The 13,856-nt window shown below is 44.6% G+C and overlaps 1 protein-coding gene across 2 annotated transcripts in view; it reads right to left on the bottom strand.

Moving 5' to 3' along the window:
* Positions 1-10,139, bottom strand: part of CCNYL1 (cyclin Y like 1) — a 44,811-nt gene extending 34,672 nt beyond the window's left edge. For both annotated transcript variants that reach the window (XM_030916772.1, XM_010386066.2), the window contains exon 1: positions 9,557-10,139. In XM_030916772.1, the coding sequence (XP_030772632.1) occupies positions 9,557-9,776 (220 nt within the window). In that variant the 5' untranslated portion in view covers positions 9,777-10,139. The remainder of the gene's footprint in view (positions 1-9,556) is intronic.
* Positions 10,140-13,856: the final 3,717 nt, after the last annotated feature.

Below are 13,856 nucleotides of genomic sequence, written 5' to 3'. Positions count from 1 at the left end.
ATGATAGTATGATGGGGGCAAGTAAGACAAAAAAAATTAAACTCAGGTCTTAATATAAACACCCCTCAGGAGAAGAAATCTGTAAGATCCACTGACATTGAACACTGCTTTTCCTTGAATCTATCAGCCATCTCAATTTCACAGATGTTAATTAAAAATGTAAAAATATGGAACTTAGAATAAATGAAATGCATTATTAAAGGCCAAAAGTGTTAAAATTATGCAATTGTAAACTGTAAAGAAATGATTTTTCTTGTCAATATATTAAAGGGAGAGGGCAGCAACCAAGAAAGTAACCGACAGAAGTAGCATATTTCAGAGAAAGAGACTGATTTCAACATACTGATTTCAATATATCCCAATTAAACAGGAGATATCAGCAGTTTCTGGGCCAACTGCTGGGCATCTGTTTATTTAAAGGCTTACTGCATTTACTGACCTGCTCTATCATAATGCTCAATGTATTAGTCTTAGGTCCAAAACACAAACATTTCAAACCTCTCTATTATGATGTAAAGTCTGAGATTTTATCTAAGTCACACGTTCCACCCATCAGGTAACTCTTACCTGATGGGTCTTGAGCTGCCCTGCCTCATCTGAGGTCACACAGTACACAGCCAAGCTCCAATCTCATGCTCACTCATGCCTTGTTTCGGCTTTCCCAGCTTCTGACAATCCCAAATCTGGTTTCCAAACCACTTCTCCACCTCCTTCTATGCCAGCGTTCACTCTTGCTTTAACTGACTTTTACTCCTCAATCTATGTTTTAGTGATTGTGACTGAGCTGTGACACTTCATATGCTATAGTATATCTTTCTCCCTTTATGTATTTCTGGGATTACAGGTGTATTTCTTAATAGCACTTAACTCCTTTTTTAGACTTTTAATCATATTTCTGGGTGGAGTGCAGTGGCTCACACCTGTAATCCCAGCACTCTGGGAGGCTGAGGCAGAAGGATCACCTGAGGACAGTTCAAGACCAGCCTGGGCAACACAGTGAGACCCCCATCTCTACAAAAATTTTTTTAAAAGATCAGCTGGGTGGGGAGGCACGTGCCTGTAGTCCCAGCTATTTGGGAGGTTGCAGTGGCAAGATATCTTGAGCCCAGGGATTTGAGGTTACAGTGAGCTCTAAGGGCAGTACTGTGCTCCAGCCTGGGCAACAGACAGAGTTGAGACCCTGTCTCCTCCAGAGAAAAAAAAAATAAAACTCTGGGTTATAAGTACCTCCATTTTTCATTATCCAATATTACCATTTTAACTCTAAAGCTTTATTAACTGAAAACAAGGTGGAAAAATGGCAGTATCCAAAGAAGCCCATGAGTCATTCTATAAATTCTAATCCTATACGCCAAATATCTGAAATTTACATTCTTGATCTACCTAGCCTTTTATTTTTTATTTATTTATTTTTTTGAGACGGAGTCTCACTCTACCGTCCCCCAGGCTGGAGTGCAGTGGTGCTGTCTCAGCTCACTGCAACCTCTGCCTCCGGGGTTCAAGCGATTCTCCTGCCTCAGCCTCCCAAGTAGCTAAGACTACACACATGTGCCACCACACCCAGCTAATTTTTGTATTTTTAGTAGAGACGGGGTTTCACCACATTGACCAGGATGGTCTCCGTCTCCTGATCTCGTGATCCTCCTGCTTCAGCCTCCCAAAGTGCTGGGATTACAGGCGTGACCCACCACACGACCATACCAAGTCTTATCTTTTTAAACCTTGGAAAACGTAGTCCCAGCTACTTGGGAGGCTGAGGCAGGAGGATCACTTGAGACCAAGAAGTGGAGGCTGCAGTGAACCATGATCACACCACTGCACTCCAGCCTCAGCAACAGATAAAGACCATCTCAAAAACAAAAACAAACTAAAAAACTTTGGAAAACTTGATTTACACCTCTCAAAGCCTGTCTTCTCATATGTAAAACAAGTATAATTCCTATACTACCTAACTCAAAATATAGTGAGAATAAAATGAAATGCAAGAGCAATTGCGATAGGCCAAGTGCAGTGGCTCACATCTGTAATCCCAGCATTTTGGGAGGCTGAGGTAGGCAGATCACCTGAGGTCAGGAAATCAAGACCAGCCTGGCCAAGATGGCGAAACCTCATCTCTACTAAAAATATAAAAATCAGCTGGTCATGGTGCCACATGCCTGCAGTCCCAGCTACTCAGGAGGCTGAGGCAGGAGAATTTCTGGAACCCAGGAGGTGGAGGTTGCAGTGAGCCGAGATCGTGCCACTGTACTCCAGCCTGGGCGACAGAACTAGACTTCATCTCAAAAAAAAAATAAAAAAGAAAAGGCAATTGCTATATACCACATAATGCACAATAAATTACAAAACCAAGTTTTCACAAATTAAAAGCAAAAGTGAACAGTCAGCATTTATTGGAAAGCCCATACCAAAATAACATCTTGAGGAAATATGCACTTTGGCTACCCCTGAAATTAAGGGAAAAACAGTCTCACACCACCACCAAGAATTCCTTTCAGTGTGGTTGTTTTAAATAAGCAAATACATATTATTCATTACAGTAATGTAAGAAATAAGATTACTGTACGTTCTCCTCCTTGTTTTTTTCATGTAACATATCCTGGATATCTGGTCATCACGCCATAGCCATAGCAATAAAGAGAGATTTGTTGTTGTTTTTTTTTTTTTTTAGCAGCTCTATAGTTCTCCTCTGTGTGGATATAACAAGTTTATTTTACCAGTTTCTAACTAGATATATTATTTCCAATATTTCGCTACTGAAAATAATGCAACAGAGCCTTATGCACATGTTATTTCATATTTATGGGGTATGCCTTCAGGATAAATTCCTTGAAGTAGAATTTCTGGATTAAATGCATTTGCAATGTTTGTGATTATGCCAAATTCCCCTTCACAGACTCAAACCACTTTGCATTTTCACTAGCAATATACGAATGCAACTCTCTTTGCAGCCACACCAAAGAATGTATTGTCAAGTTTTTGGATCTTCTCCCAACAGCAGAGAAGTCACAGCATAGTTTTCATTTGTATTTCTCTTAAGTGTGAAGCTGTGTTTACGGATCATCTGCATTTATTTTTCTGTGACTTGTCTATTCATCACTTTGTTACCTACTTTTGCAGCTAGTCTGTTTTGTTTGTTTGTTTGTTTTGAGACAGTCTCACTGTCACCCAGGCTGGAGGGCAGTGGCGCAATCACAGCTCACTGCAGCCTTGAACTTCCTGGAGTCAGGAGATTCTCCTGCCTCAGCCTCTTGAGTAGCTGGGACTATGGGTGTGTGCCACCACACCTGGCTAATTTACTTTTTGTAGAGGCAGGGTCTCAGTATGTTGTTCAGGCTAGCCCCAGCCCCCTCCAGAGCTCAAGCAATCCTCTTGCCTCGGTTTCCCAAACTGGTGGGATTATAGGCATGAGTCACTGTCTGGTCTTTTTCTTAAACAACTGAAAATACTGGCTGGGTTCGGTGGCTCACACCTGTAATCCCAGCACTTTGGGAGGCCAAGGTAGGTGGATCACGAGGTCAGGAGAGTGAGACCATCCTCACTAACATGGTGAAAACCTGTCTCTATTAAAAAATACAAAAAATTAGCCGGGTGTGGTGGCACGTGCTTGTAGTGCCAGCTACTAGGGAGGCTGAGGCAGGAGAATCGCCTGAACCCAGGAGGCAGAGGTTGCAGCGAGCCGAGATTGAGCCAGCCTGGGCGACAGAGTGAGACTCCATCTCAAAAAAAAGAAAGAATTAGAAATATTTCCCAGGCTATAATCCTCCAATGGTTTCCTATCACAACTAGAGTATATATTCTTTGCCAAGGCCCACTATACATACATGGACTTAACCCACCATAGTCCTGGCATCCTTTTCACTCTTCTGCAGCCACCCTATGTCTTTCTGTCCTTTGCCAAAAACAAGTTTGCTCCCATTCAAGGAACTCCAAAGTAACTATCCATCTGCGTGGACCCCTGGCTCTCGCCAACCATCCTCACAAGGCTCCCTTCTCACTTTTAGGACTGCTCACAGGTCACTTAAGGAGAACAGCCATCTTTCATCCCCACAACCCCCATGTAACTGTCCTCCTCCCCAATCCATGACCCTATTTTACTTTTCTCCCCAGCACCTCACCATCTAACATTCTTGATTATTCATATATTATCTATCCCTAGCTCCCTCTAGAACGTAAGGATCAGAGTTAGAATGAGGCTCTGTCTTGTATACCACTGTTTGCCCTGAATCTGGAACACAGCCTGGCCACCTAAAGGTACTCAATAAACATGTTTCAGCACCCCCAAAACTAGTCAAGTTTCTCCCAGTTTTCCCACATCTTTTAAGACTTCTTCTAACACTCTCTCAGCATCACATCTTTTAAAGTGGTAGCTATTCAGAATTAAAGATGCAAGATAGGCTACCAAGAAACAAAAAATATTAAATGATGAATTCAAATGTCCAGGAAAAAGTCAACGCTAACTCCAATTTGGCATAAGAACATTTAATACTAAAATATCTTAACTACAAAAATGACTCAACCCATAGATTTAACTTAATTCTATAGGGAGGTACAAGGCATCAGTCATCAAAATGTGTTTTGGTACCCTTGAAATCAAATGTAATGAGTCTGTGTATGTTACTATAAAAGATGCCCATTCATAAAGGACAGGTAAATAAATGATACTCCAACCATCTGATGGTACACTAAGCAGTTATAAAAAGGCATGCAATAGAGCAGGGTGCCCTGGCATGGAAAGATATACTGGAGCACACTCTGGATGGCAAGCAGTGGTTCAGGAATTTATGACATTATTTCACTGCTATAAGTTATGAAGCAGCTCATACAGAATGATCTCATTTTTCTAAAATAAAATGTTATATTCATATGCATACAAAAAAATCAAAAAGTCAATACCAAAATATTAATCAAAGTTAACTCAGTATTCTGAGTATAATCAATGACTTTTCTGTATTCTCTGAGTCTTTTACATCAAACATATCATTATTCAAAAAAGCAAAAAAAAGGGGGGGACTTAAAATAGCTACTGGAAAGAGGAAAGATCTGTTGCTCAGAGGTTTTTCCACATCACATTGCCAATTCTTTCCCTACCTTCACCCATCAAGGGAAGGGAATAGAAAGGGTCACTTCAGAGAGCACCTTTAGTCAGCAAATTAGCAAAGCTCCTAATGTCAGAACATAAAAGGCTCTATGAAAAGTCGAGAGTATTAATAAAATTGGACAATAAGATCTTACTATCTTGTGCTACTGATACTACCGTCAGTTATGTTAGACATACATTAAATAAAGGCATGGTAGTAGAAAATACTTTTGAGTCTACCTGAAATGTTTAGTAATTTCTTGGGAGCATCTCTTTGAAACAGCTTGACCAGACCAGGAGTGGTGGCTCACGCCTGTAATCCCAGCACTTTGGGAGGTCGAGACAGGTGGATCACCTGAGATCAGGAGTTCCGGACCAGCCTGGCCAACATGGTGAAACCATCTCTACTAAAAACACAAAAAATTAGCCGGGCATGGTAGCACACACCTGTAATCCCAGCTACTTAGGAGGCTGAAGTAGAGAATCACTTGAACCCAGGGGGCAGAGGCTACAATGGTGAGCCAAGATCACGCCATTCCTCTCCAGCTTGAGCAACAAGAGCAAAACTCCTTCTCAAAAAAAAAAAAAAAAAAAAAAAAAGGCTGGGCGCAGTGGCTCACGCCTATGATCCCAGCACTTTGGGAGGCCAAGGCGGCTGGATCGCTTGAGGTCAGGAGTTCAAGACCAGCCTGGCCAACATACCAAAACCCCATCTCTACTAAAAATACAAAAATTAGCTGGGCATGGTGACACACGCCTGTAATCCCAGCTACTCGGGAGGCTGAGGCAGGAGAATCACTTGAACCCGGGAAGCAGAGGTTGCACTGAACTGAGTTTGCGCCACTGCATTCTAGCCTAGGCAAGAGTGAAGCTCTGTCAAAAAAAAAAAAAAAAAGAAAGAAACAGCTTGAAGAACAAAGCCGAGCAAAATTTATGTATGATTTTTGTCTAAGTAACAAAAATAATTCTTCATTGTAGAAAAGCTAAAATTATTTTTTGTTTTTTTTGAGACAGAGTCTTGCTCCATTGCACAGGCTGGAGCGCAGTGGCACGATCTCAGCTCACTGCAACCTCTGCTTCCCAGGTTCAAGCGATTCTCCTGCCTTAGCCTGCTGAGTAGCTAGGATTACAGGCGCCTGCCACCACGCCCAACTAATTTTTGTATTTTTAGTAGAGACGGGGGTTTTACCATGTTGGCCAGGCTGGTCTCGAACTCCTGACCTCGTGATCTGCCCACCTCAGCCTCCCAAAGTGCTGGGATTACAGGCGTGAGCCACCACGCCCAGCCAAATGTTTTACATCTAAGTAAGAATTTCTGTTTCCAGGGAGACTGATATAAAATTGTCTGAAATAAAGACACTAAAAGCAAACTTTCAATGTGTCTATACTTTATATTTGGTGTTCTGGCCATGTTTCTATGGAAACTTATGAATAATAGGCAAATGCCGAAATTGAGATTTCTATTATCACTTTATTGAATGCCACAAAAATAAATTGAGACAAATTGAAATAAAAATGTAACTGTCATACTAATATACAACGGTAAATTCTGTGGTTACAAATTCTCTTTTTTCAACTTTTCTGATTTAGCACTCCTTACCATCATCCTTTTTTTTTTTTTTTTTTCAGATGGAGTCTGGCTCTGTCGCCCAGGCTGGAGTGCAGTGGCCGGATCTCAGGTCACTGCAAGCTCCGCCTCCCAGGTTCACGCCATTCTCCTGCCTCAGCCTCCCAAGTAGCTGGGACTACAGGCGCCTGCCACCACACCTGGCTAAGTTTTTGTATTTTTAGTAGAGACGGGGTTTCACCGTGTTGGCCAGGATGGTCTCGATCTCCTGACCTTGTGATCCGCCCGTCTCGGCCTCCCAAAGTGCTGGGATTACAGGCTTGAGCCACCGCGCCCGGCCTCCTTATCATCATCCTTAATGCTTAGTGACTGGCACTCTACCTTCCTTCTTGCCAGCTTCCCCTAACATCCCTCTGTCCAGGGCATTCTGAGCTTCAATTCACAGTTACCAGAACAAACTCTTCAAATTTATCAACCTGTTTATTTGATGGGTATATTTAGGCCATTTTGTTACCTCTACTTTTATTCTTATCCACAGAAATGAATGTATAGACATAAGACGGAGCCAGACAAGATGGCACACACCCGTGGTCCCAGCTATTCAGGAGGCTGAGGTGGGAGGACTGCTTGAGCCCAGGCCAGGAGTTCGAGGCCAGCCTGGTCAACACAGTGAGACTCTTTCTCTTAAAAAAAAAAAAAAAAAAAAAGAGATGCAAATGTTGCCTTTGAATTGTGTAAAACAAACTTTGAAAGGAACTAATCAAGACCGAAGTAAGTTCTCAAATACAGGACTACTTCGTGGGTAAAATACATGATGAATTCTGGATTTTTAAAAGTTTTTAAAGAACTGAACTTGGCATATCTCATCTCCATGTCAGTCTGAGAACTGAGAACCTCAGTTCTGTTCAGTGGCCGTCTTACATAGTCATTTCAGATATCTAACTCTTCATTTCTTCATTAGCAACACAGGGAATATACACAGGCCTTATTTTGGAAGGGCTAAATTAAATGTACATGAAAATATGTATTTTCAAGTACACTGGGTGAGAGCCTTATTTGTGGCTCTCACCCAGCACCACCCATCCATCTACTAACTGGTGTGTAAAATCACTCAGAGGCTTACCTGGCACCTCTCTAAGAGAGCATTAAGTTTTCACAAGTACTTACATGCTTTGTGTATAAAGGTACAATCAATTAACTCACATAATACATTTGTTCATTCTTTCACAATGTCTGAATATTCCGCAAGGTGAGTACAGTAGTTCCCAGTTAGGAAGGCATGTCCATTATGAAGCTTAATTATTATTTTAAAGAAATTAAGAGCCCAAGCAAAGTTTAAATAAAAGAGTTCTAACATTTCCTCTATAGTAATGAAATCTCTGGCATTTAAACGAAACAAATGAGCCCACTGGATTTAAACATCTTTATGATACAATGTTTTTCTACTTCAAAGGAATTAGTTTTTATTCAAGAACCACGCCGTTGTCCGGAATTATTTTTACCGAATCTCTTTCCAAAATTCTAGAGGCAAAAAACTAAACGTTCCTCTCTCCTTACCCCTACCCCAACGGTTTAGACTCTGACGCACTCCAACATTCTCATCTTTGACCAGGATTCTACTGGCAGGACTGGGAGGAAGGAAGGGGAGCCACGGAAACAAACACTTCTGAGCAGGCAGCGTCTAGCATTTTAACTTCCAAACCATTACATTATAAATTAAAGTCTAAATTTATATTTTGTCTCTTTTGAAACTTCTAACCATGAACTACCCCACCTCTCTTTTAGAACAAGGAGGTAATGAAGTCTGTTAAGTCACCGGAGAATGGCTGGAGATGTATTTGTCACCGTGGGAATTTTAAAGCAATCAGAACTTGGTGGCTAAACTCTGAGTTAAAAACAACCACTAGGCGCGGTGGCTCACGCATGTAACCCCAACACTCTGGGAGGCCGAGGTGGACTGATCACGAGGTCTGGAGTTCGAGACCAGGCTGACCAAGATGGTGAAACCCCCCTCTCTACTAAAAATTCAAAAATTAGCTGGGCGTGGTGGCGCACGCCTGTAATCTCAAGTTACTCAGGAGGCAGAGGCAGAAGAACCGCTTGAAACCGAGAGGCGGAGGTTGCACAGTGAGCCGAGATAGCGCCATTGCACTCCAGCCTGGGCGGGGGACAGAGCGAGATTCCGTCTCAAAAAAGCAACTTTTCTGCACCACTGGTAATAACCTCTCACACCCTTCACAGTCATTTTACTCTCCCCCCCAATTTCTTTCTTTCTGTGTTCAAATTATAGTTGGAAGGAATAAAGCAGCTTCTTTCAAGCCGACTTAACCTATTAGGAATACAATATAGTGTCTCCTATGGCAACCTCTATTTTGAGTCTAAATAAGAAATTCCCAAACATCTGGGTCTAAACTGTCGCGGGCATCAGCTACCTTCACGGATGGGAGGAAGGAACAATCAGACCCTTACCTGGTTCCTTCACTTAGGTACCATCTGGATGGGTTGAGGGAATGGGATGAGTACTCCCAAGTTGAGGTATTTGAGTTTCCATTGAGAAAAGGAAAACAATATGCCCCAAAAGTCTTAGCAAAGTCCCACCAGACAATGAACAGAGCTACAAACAAGAAGGGCGGCGGACTAGAGGGTCCCAAGCCGGCTTGAGAGAATGGAAAGAGGGAGCAATAACTGGGCGTTAGGGTAAGGAGGAGGGAAAGAAACTGGCCAGACGCAGCAGGGAAAGAATAAAGGGTGGGGACGCGAGGCAGAGACAGCCTTCGTCCCAGAGCCCAGCCCCGGGAAAACCCGCTACCGGCAGGAAGGAGCCCGAGGCGGCAGATGCCTCCCGGGGGACTCTGGGGGAAGCGGCGGGCAGAGGTGAGCCCGAGGGCGGATGGCATCCGCCGCCTCCTTACCTTCGGGCATCTCGCGGTCGCTGATGTGCTGCAGGTGGTGGCCCTCGCCCTCTCCGAAATCCAACTCGGCAGGCTCCACAGCAGCGGGCGCTACCGCCACCGCGTCCCCGGACGCCGCCTCGTAGATGTCGGACGCGCAGTACAGCTCCGTCGACCCCGCGCGCCGGCCCAGCTTGGGGCTGGCATTGGGGGACACGCAACAGGTCAGCGTGTTCCCCATGGGGCGCCTCCGCTCCTCTCCGCCGCCACCGGCGCCTTCGCTCGCCCCCTACTCCGCCGCCCTCAGCAGCCACCCCCTCCCCCAACAATGGCGCGGCCGGCACCGGCAGCCCCGGGCTACGCCGGGGCTGCACCGCGCAAGCTAGCGCCGCCTCGTCCGCGGTTCGCCCGCCCGCCCCGCGGCCCGGCCCCGGGCAGGGCTCGGGCCTCGGCCGCACCCCCGCCGCCGCGCTGCCGCCGCCTCCCCAGAGCTGACTCGTCTGCGAGGGCGGTGACCAGCCCGGCTTATTTAAAAGGGGTGGGGAACACAACAAGCGCTGTGAGGCGCAGCCACTGCCCAGAGAGAGCGCGGCTGGAGCTCCTCCTCCTTCCGCCACCGCCTACCGACTGAGGGCCGCTGGCCCTGGCCGCTGCCTGCCAACCGGAACGCGACCTGCGGTCACCTGGTTAAGAGGAACCAATCATGCTCAGAGTTCCCCCTCCGGCGCCCGCCTCGAAGCCAGGCACGTGACCCACTGCCCCGCCCCCTCCTGTCAGCTGCCCCGCCCCTCACGCCGCCAGCCGGGACTCCGATTTTCATTCATCGCTGGCTGCTGGGAGCTTTCCGGTCCTACTGGAAGCGCACGGGCATTTGTAACTGGAAGCTGAGTCAATGATCTCTGTACAAAGCCGTTATTAGTAAAGAGTGCGTTCCATTAGCAACTCTGTTTTTCCGAGTCTGACAACTTTCGTTTGCTCACTGAACTTGGTTACACCCAAATTATTAACTGTTCTTGTAACTAAATGCTCCGCTCCTGTCTTCCAATGAGCGTTACTTTTCACCTGCAACGTGATCATAGCAACCCTGGAGCCCTGGTCCCACTCTCCATAAAGAGTTGTGGCTGTGGGTCTTGAATGAGACTCGAGGACACGTCACCCTTCCACTTCCTCGTCCATAAAATAGACGTCCCTGCCAACTCTGAAATGCTGGGACTCACCAACTGCCTTTTCTTGCCTGTTTCTCCCCTCTAGGCAGGGACTTCCAGATTTCCCTTCTTGTACTAAAAACAGCACATAAAGCACGATTTTCTCACGCAAAACTGAGAACCATGCAGTGGGGTACCACAGTCTTGATTCCGTGAAGATGGATAGTTACCATTTGACAAGCACTATGTGCCAGTGTTCCAACTGTGGTGTATTTATTTAACCCTTAAAAACAATCCCGGCCGGGCGCGGTGGCTCACGCCTGTAATCCCAAAACTTCGGGAGGCGGAGGCGGGCGGATCACGAGGTCAGGAGATCCTGACCATCCTGCCTAACATGGTGAAACCCTGTCTCTACTAAAAATACAAAAAATTAGCCGGGCGTGGTGGCGGGCGCCTGCAGTCCCAGTTACTCGGGAGGCTGAGGCAGGAGAATCGCTTGAACACGGGAGAAAGAGGTTACAGTGAGCCAGATCAGACCACTGCACTCCAGCCTGGGTGACAGAGCAAGACTCCGTCTCAAAGAAAAAAAAAAATTGTCTGAAATCCTAGGAATGTCATTAGATACCATTCTGGATGATCTTGTAGACTTGAGACGATGCCTATTTTAAGGTACAAAATAATGCCTGCATTTAACAATAGACACACACAAAAATAGATATCTATGACCTTGAAAATTGAAGAATTTAAAAGTTGCTAACCAGGAAGATATTGGGAAGCATTGTTATGGAAATAGATTTTAAAACATTCTGAATGAAGGGAATATTCGAGAGAATTAAGAAAAAAAATTCTATTCTATAACAGTGGCAAGTCTGGGAGAGCAAAAGGAGGCAAGTAGGAGGAATGTGCTTTGAATTAAGCAAGAGTTTGATTCTGTCAGAGAAGCTGAGACTTTATATAGGTCCAGAGTTAACTCATACATTCACTATCCATTCAATACCTGAGCTCTTAGCACATGTCACATACTTTTTAAGTGCTGGGGATGTTGCTTTCACCAAGATGAAAAAAGGCTCCTGTTCTTGCAAAACTTCCAGTAAGGGAGTCAACAGACAACATTGGCCATCACCTCCACCTTCATGGCCTAGGATGGCTATTGATCTCCAGCTATTGGATCTTCATTCCAGACAGCAGTGTGGAGGAAGGAAAAAAGAAAGAAAAATTTGGGGGGCCGGGCATGGTGGCTCACACCTGAAATCCCAGCACTTTGAGAGGCTGAGGGGGGTGGATCACCTGAGGTCAGGAGATGAGACCAGTCTGGCCAACATGGCAAAACCCTGTCTCCATTAAAAATACAAAAAAAAAAAAAAAGGCTGGGTACGGTGGCTTACACCTGTAATCCCAGCACTTTGGGAGGTCCGAGGCATGCGGATCATGAGGTCAGGAGTTCAAGACCAGCCTGGCAAACATGGTCAAACCTTGTCTCTACTAAAAATACAAAAATTAGCTGGGCATGGTGGTGCCTGCCTGTAATCCCAGCTGCTCGGGAGGCTAAGGCAGGAGAATTGCTTGAACCAGGACCATGGAGGTGGAGGTTGCAGTGAGCCAAGATCACACCACTGCACTCCAGCCTGGGTTACATAGCGAAAGTCTGTCTCAAAAATAATTGCAAAAACATTAGCCAGGCATGGTGGCGCCTATAGTCCCAGCTACTCAGGAGACTGCGGCAGGAGAATCACTTGAACCCAGGAGGTAGAGGTTGCAGCAAGCCAAGATGGTGCCACTGCACTCCAGCCTGGGCAACAGAGCAAGACTCTGTCTCAAAAAAAAAAAAAAAAAAAAAAAAAAAAAAAAGAAGAAGAAGAAGAAGAAAAAAGAAAAAAATTTGGAAAGCCCACATAGCATAGTGCTTACAAATCACTGGCTTAAAGACTAGTCACATAGCCATACCTAGCTGCAGGGGAAGCTAAAAAAAAAAAAAAACATAATCATATAGCTCGGGTGACTAATACAAAAGGAAGAAATGGATATTGGAAGGCAACTAGCAGTCTCTGCCATATTCTGTAAGGAAAAATTAAGGAAGTTTCTGTTTTAAACCAGAATAATAACAGGCCCGGTGTGGTGGCTCATTCCTGTAATCCCAAGACTTTGGGAGGCCAAGGCGGGTGGATCACAAGGTCAAGAGTTTGAGACCAACCTGGCCAGCATGGTGATACCCCGTCTCTACTAAAAATACAAAAATTAGCCAGGCATGGTGGCACGTGCCTGTAATCTCAGCTACTTTGGAGGCTGAGGCAGCAGAATCGCTTGAACCCGGGAGGCAGAGGTTGCAATAAGCCGAGATCGCACCATTGCACTCCAGCCTGGGCGACAGAGAGAGACTCCGTCTCAAAAAAAAGAGAGAGAGAGAGAAAGACTAATAGCAATAAAATTTCATAGCCCTTTGCAAGAGTATGTGAAAAACAAGGAATTTGTAATAATCTTTTCTTAAGCTAAGAAGACAGAAAAAGTGCAGAGAGGATTAAACTATAGAACGAGACTTCAGGTTAGATGCAAGAACAATTTTATGACAGTCAAGAGATCAGGGATATACAGTATATTGTGTGTGTGTTGTGACTAATTGGTTCCATCTCAGGTATCATAACTAGTTCTTCTAATATAATAAGATTTTGTGTGTAAGTCATATGTCCTTTTTTTCTCGGCAGAGAGTCTACAGTTATCATCATATTCTCAAAGGTAACTCTTAACAAAAATTTTAAGAATTACTGTTATGCCTAATATGATGTGGAACAGCTCAACTTCTCTCATTCCTGATTTCAAAAAATTCCAATCTGGATTTTTCAGTAAATTGGGCATACAATGGTGCTGGTACCTATAATTTAGTAAACTGCCCAATTCTTCTTCCACTTATCTCTTTTCACTCCTTCTGAACTATTCACCTGCCTTCTCTCTTCTATAGCATGTATATTTGTTTCTGCCAAGTGAGTCAGTTGAGATGAGAAAGCTAATTTATGTGAAATTATGCTCTGGAAAAAAAAAAAAATGGGAAGGGTGTTATTTTGCCATATCACCAGGGCAGATAGTGCTTATTGGACAGGTCAGTTCTTGCCCCAAATTTCCACTGTGATTACAGTTCCAAACATCAGGGTATTTTATGAGACAAAATCTAGGAAAGGCTTGCA

This window comes from Rhinopithecus roxellana, chromosome 14, assembly GCF_007565055.1.
Source record: "Rhinopithecus roxellana isolate Shanxi Qingling chromosome 14, ASM756505v1, whole genome shotgun sequence".
Taxonomy (NCBI): Eukaryota; Metazoa; Chordata; class Mammalia; order Primates; family Cercopithecidae; genus Rhinopithecus; species Rhinopithecus roxellana.
Note: the sequence above shows the minus strand (reverse complement) of the source record. Positions and strands in the feature narration are given on the sequence as shown.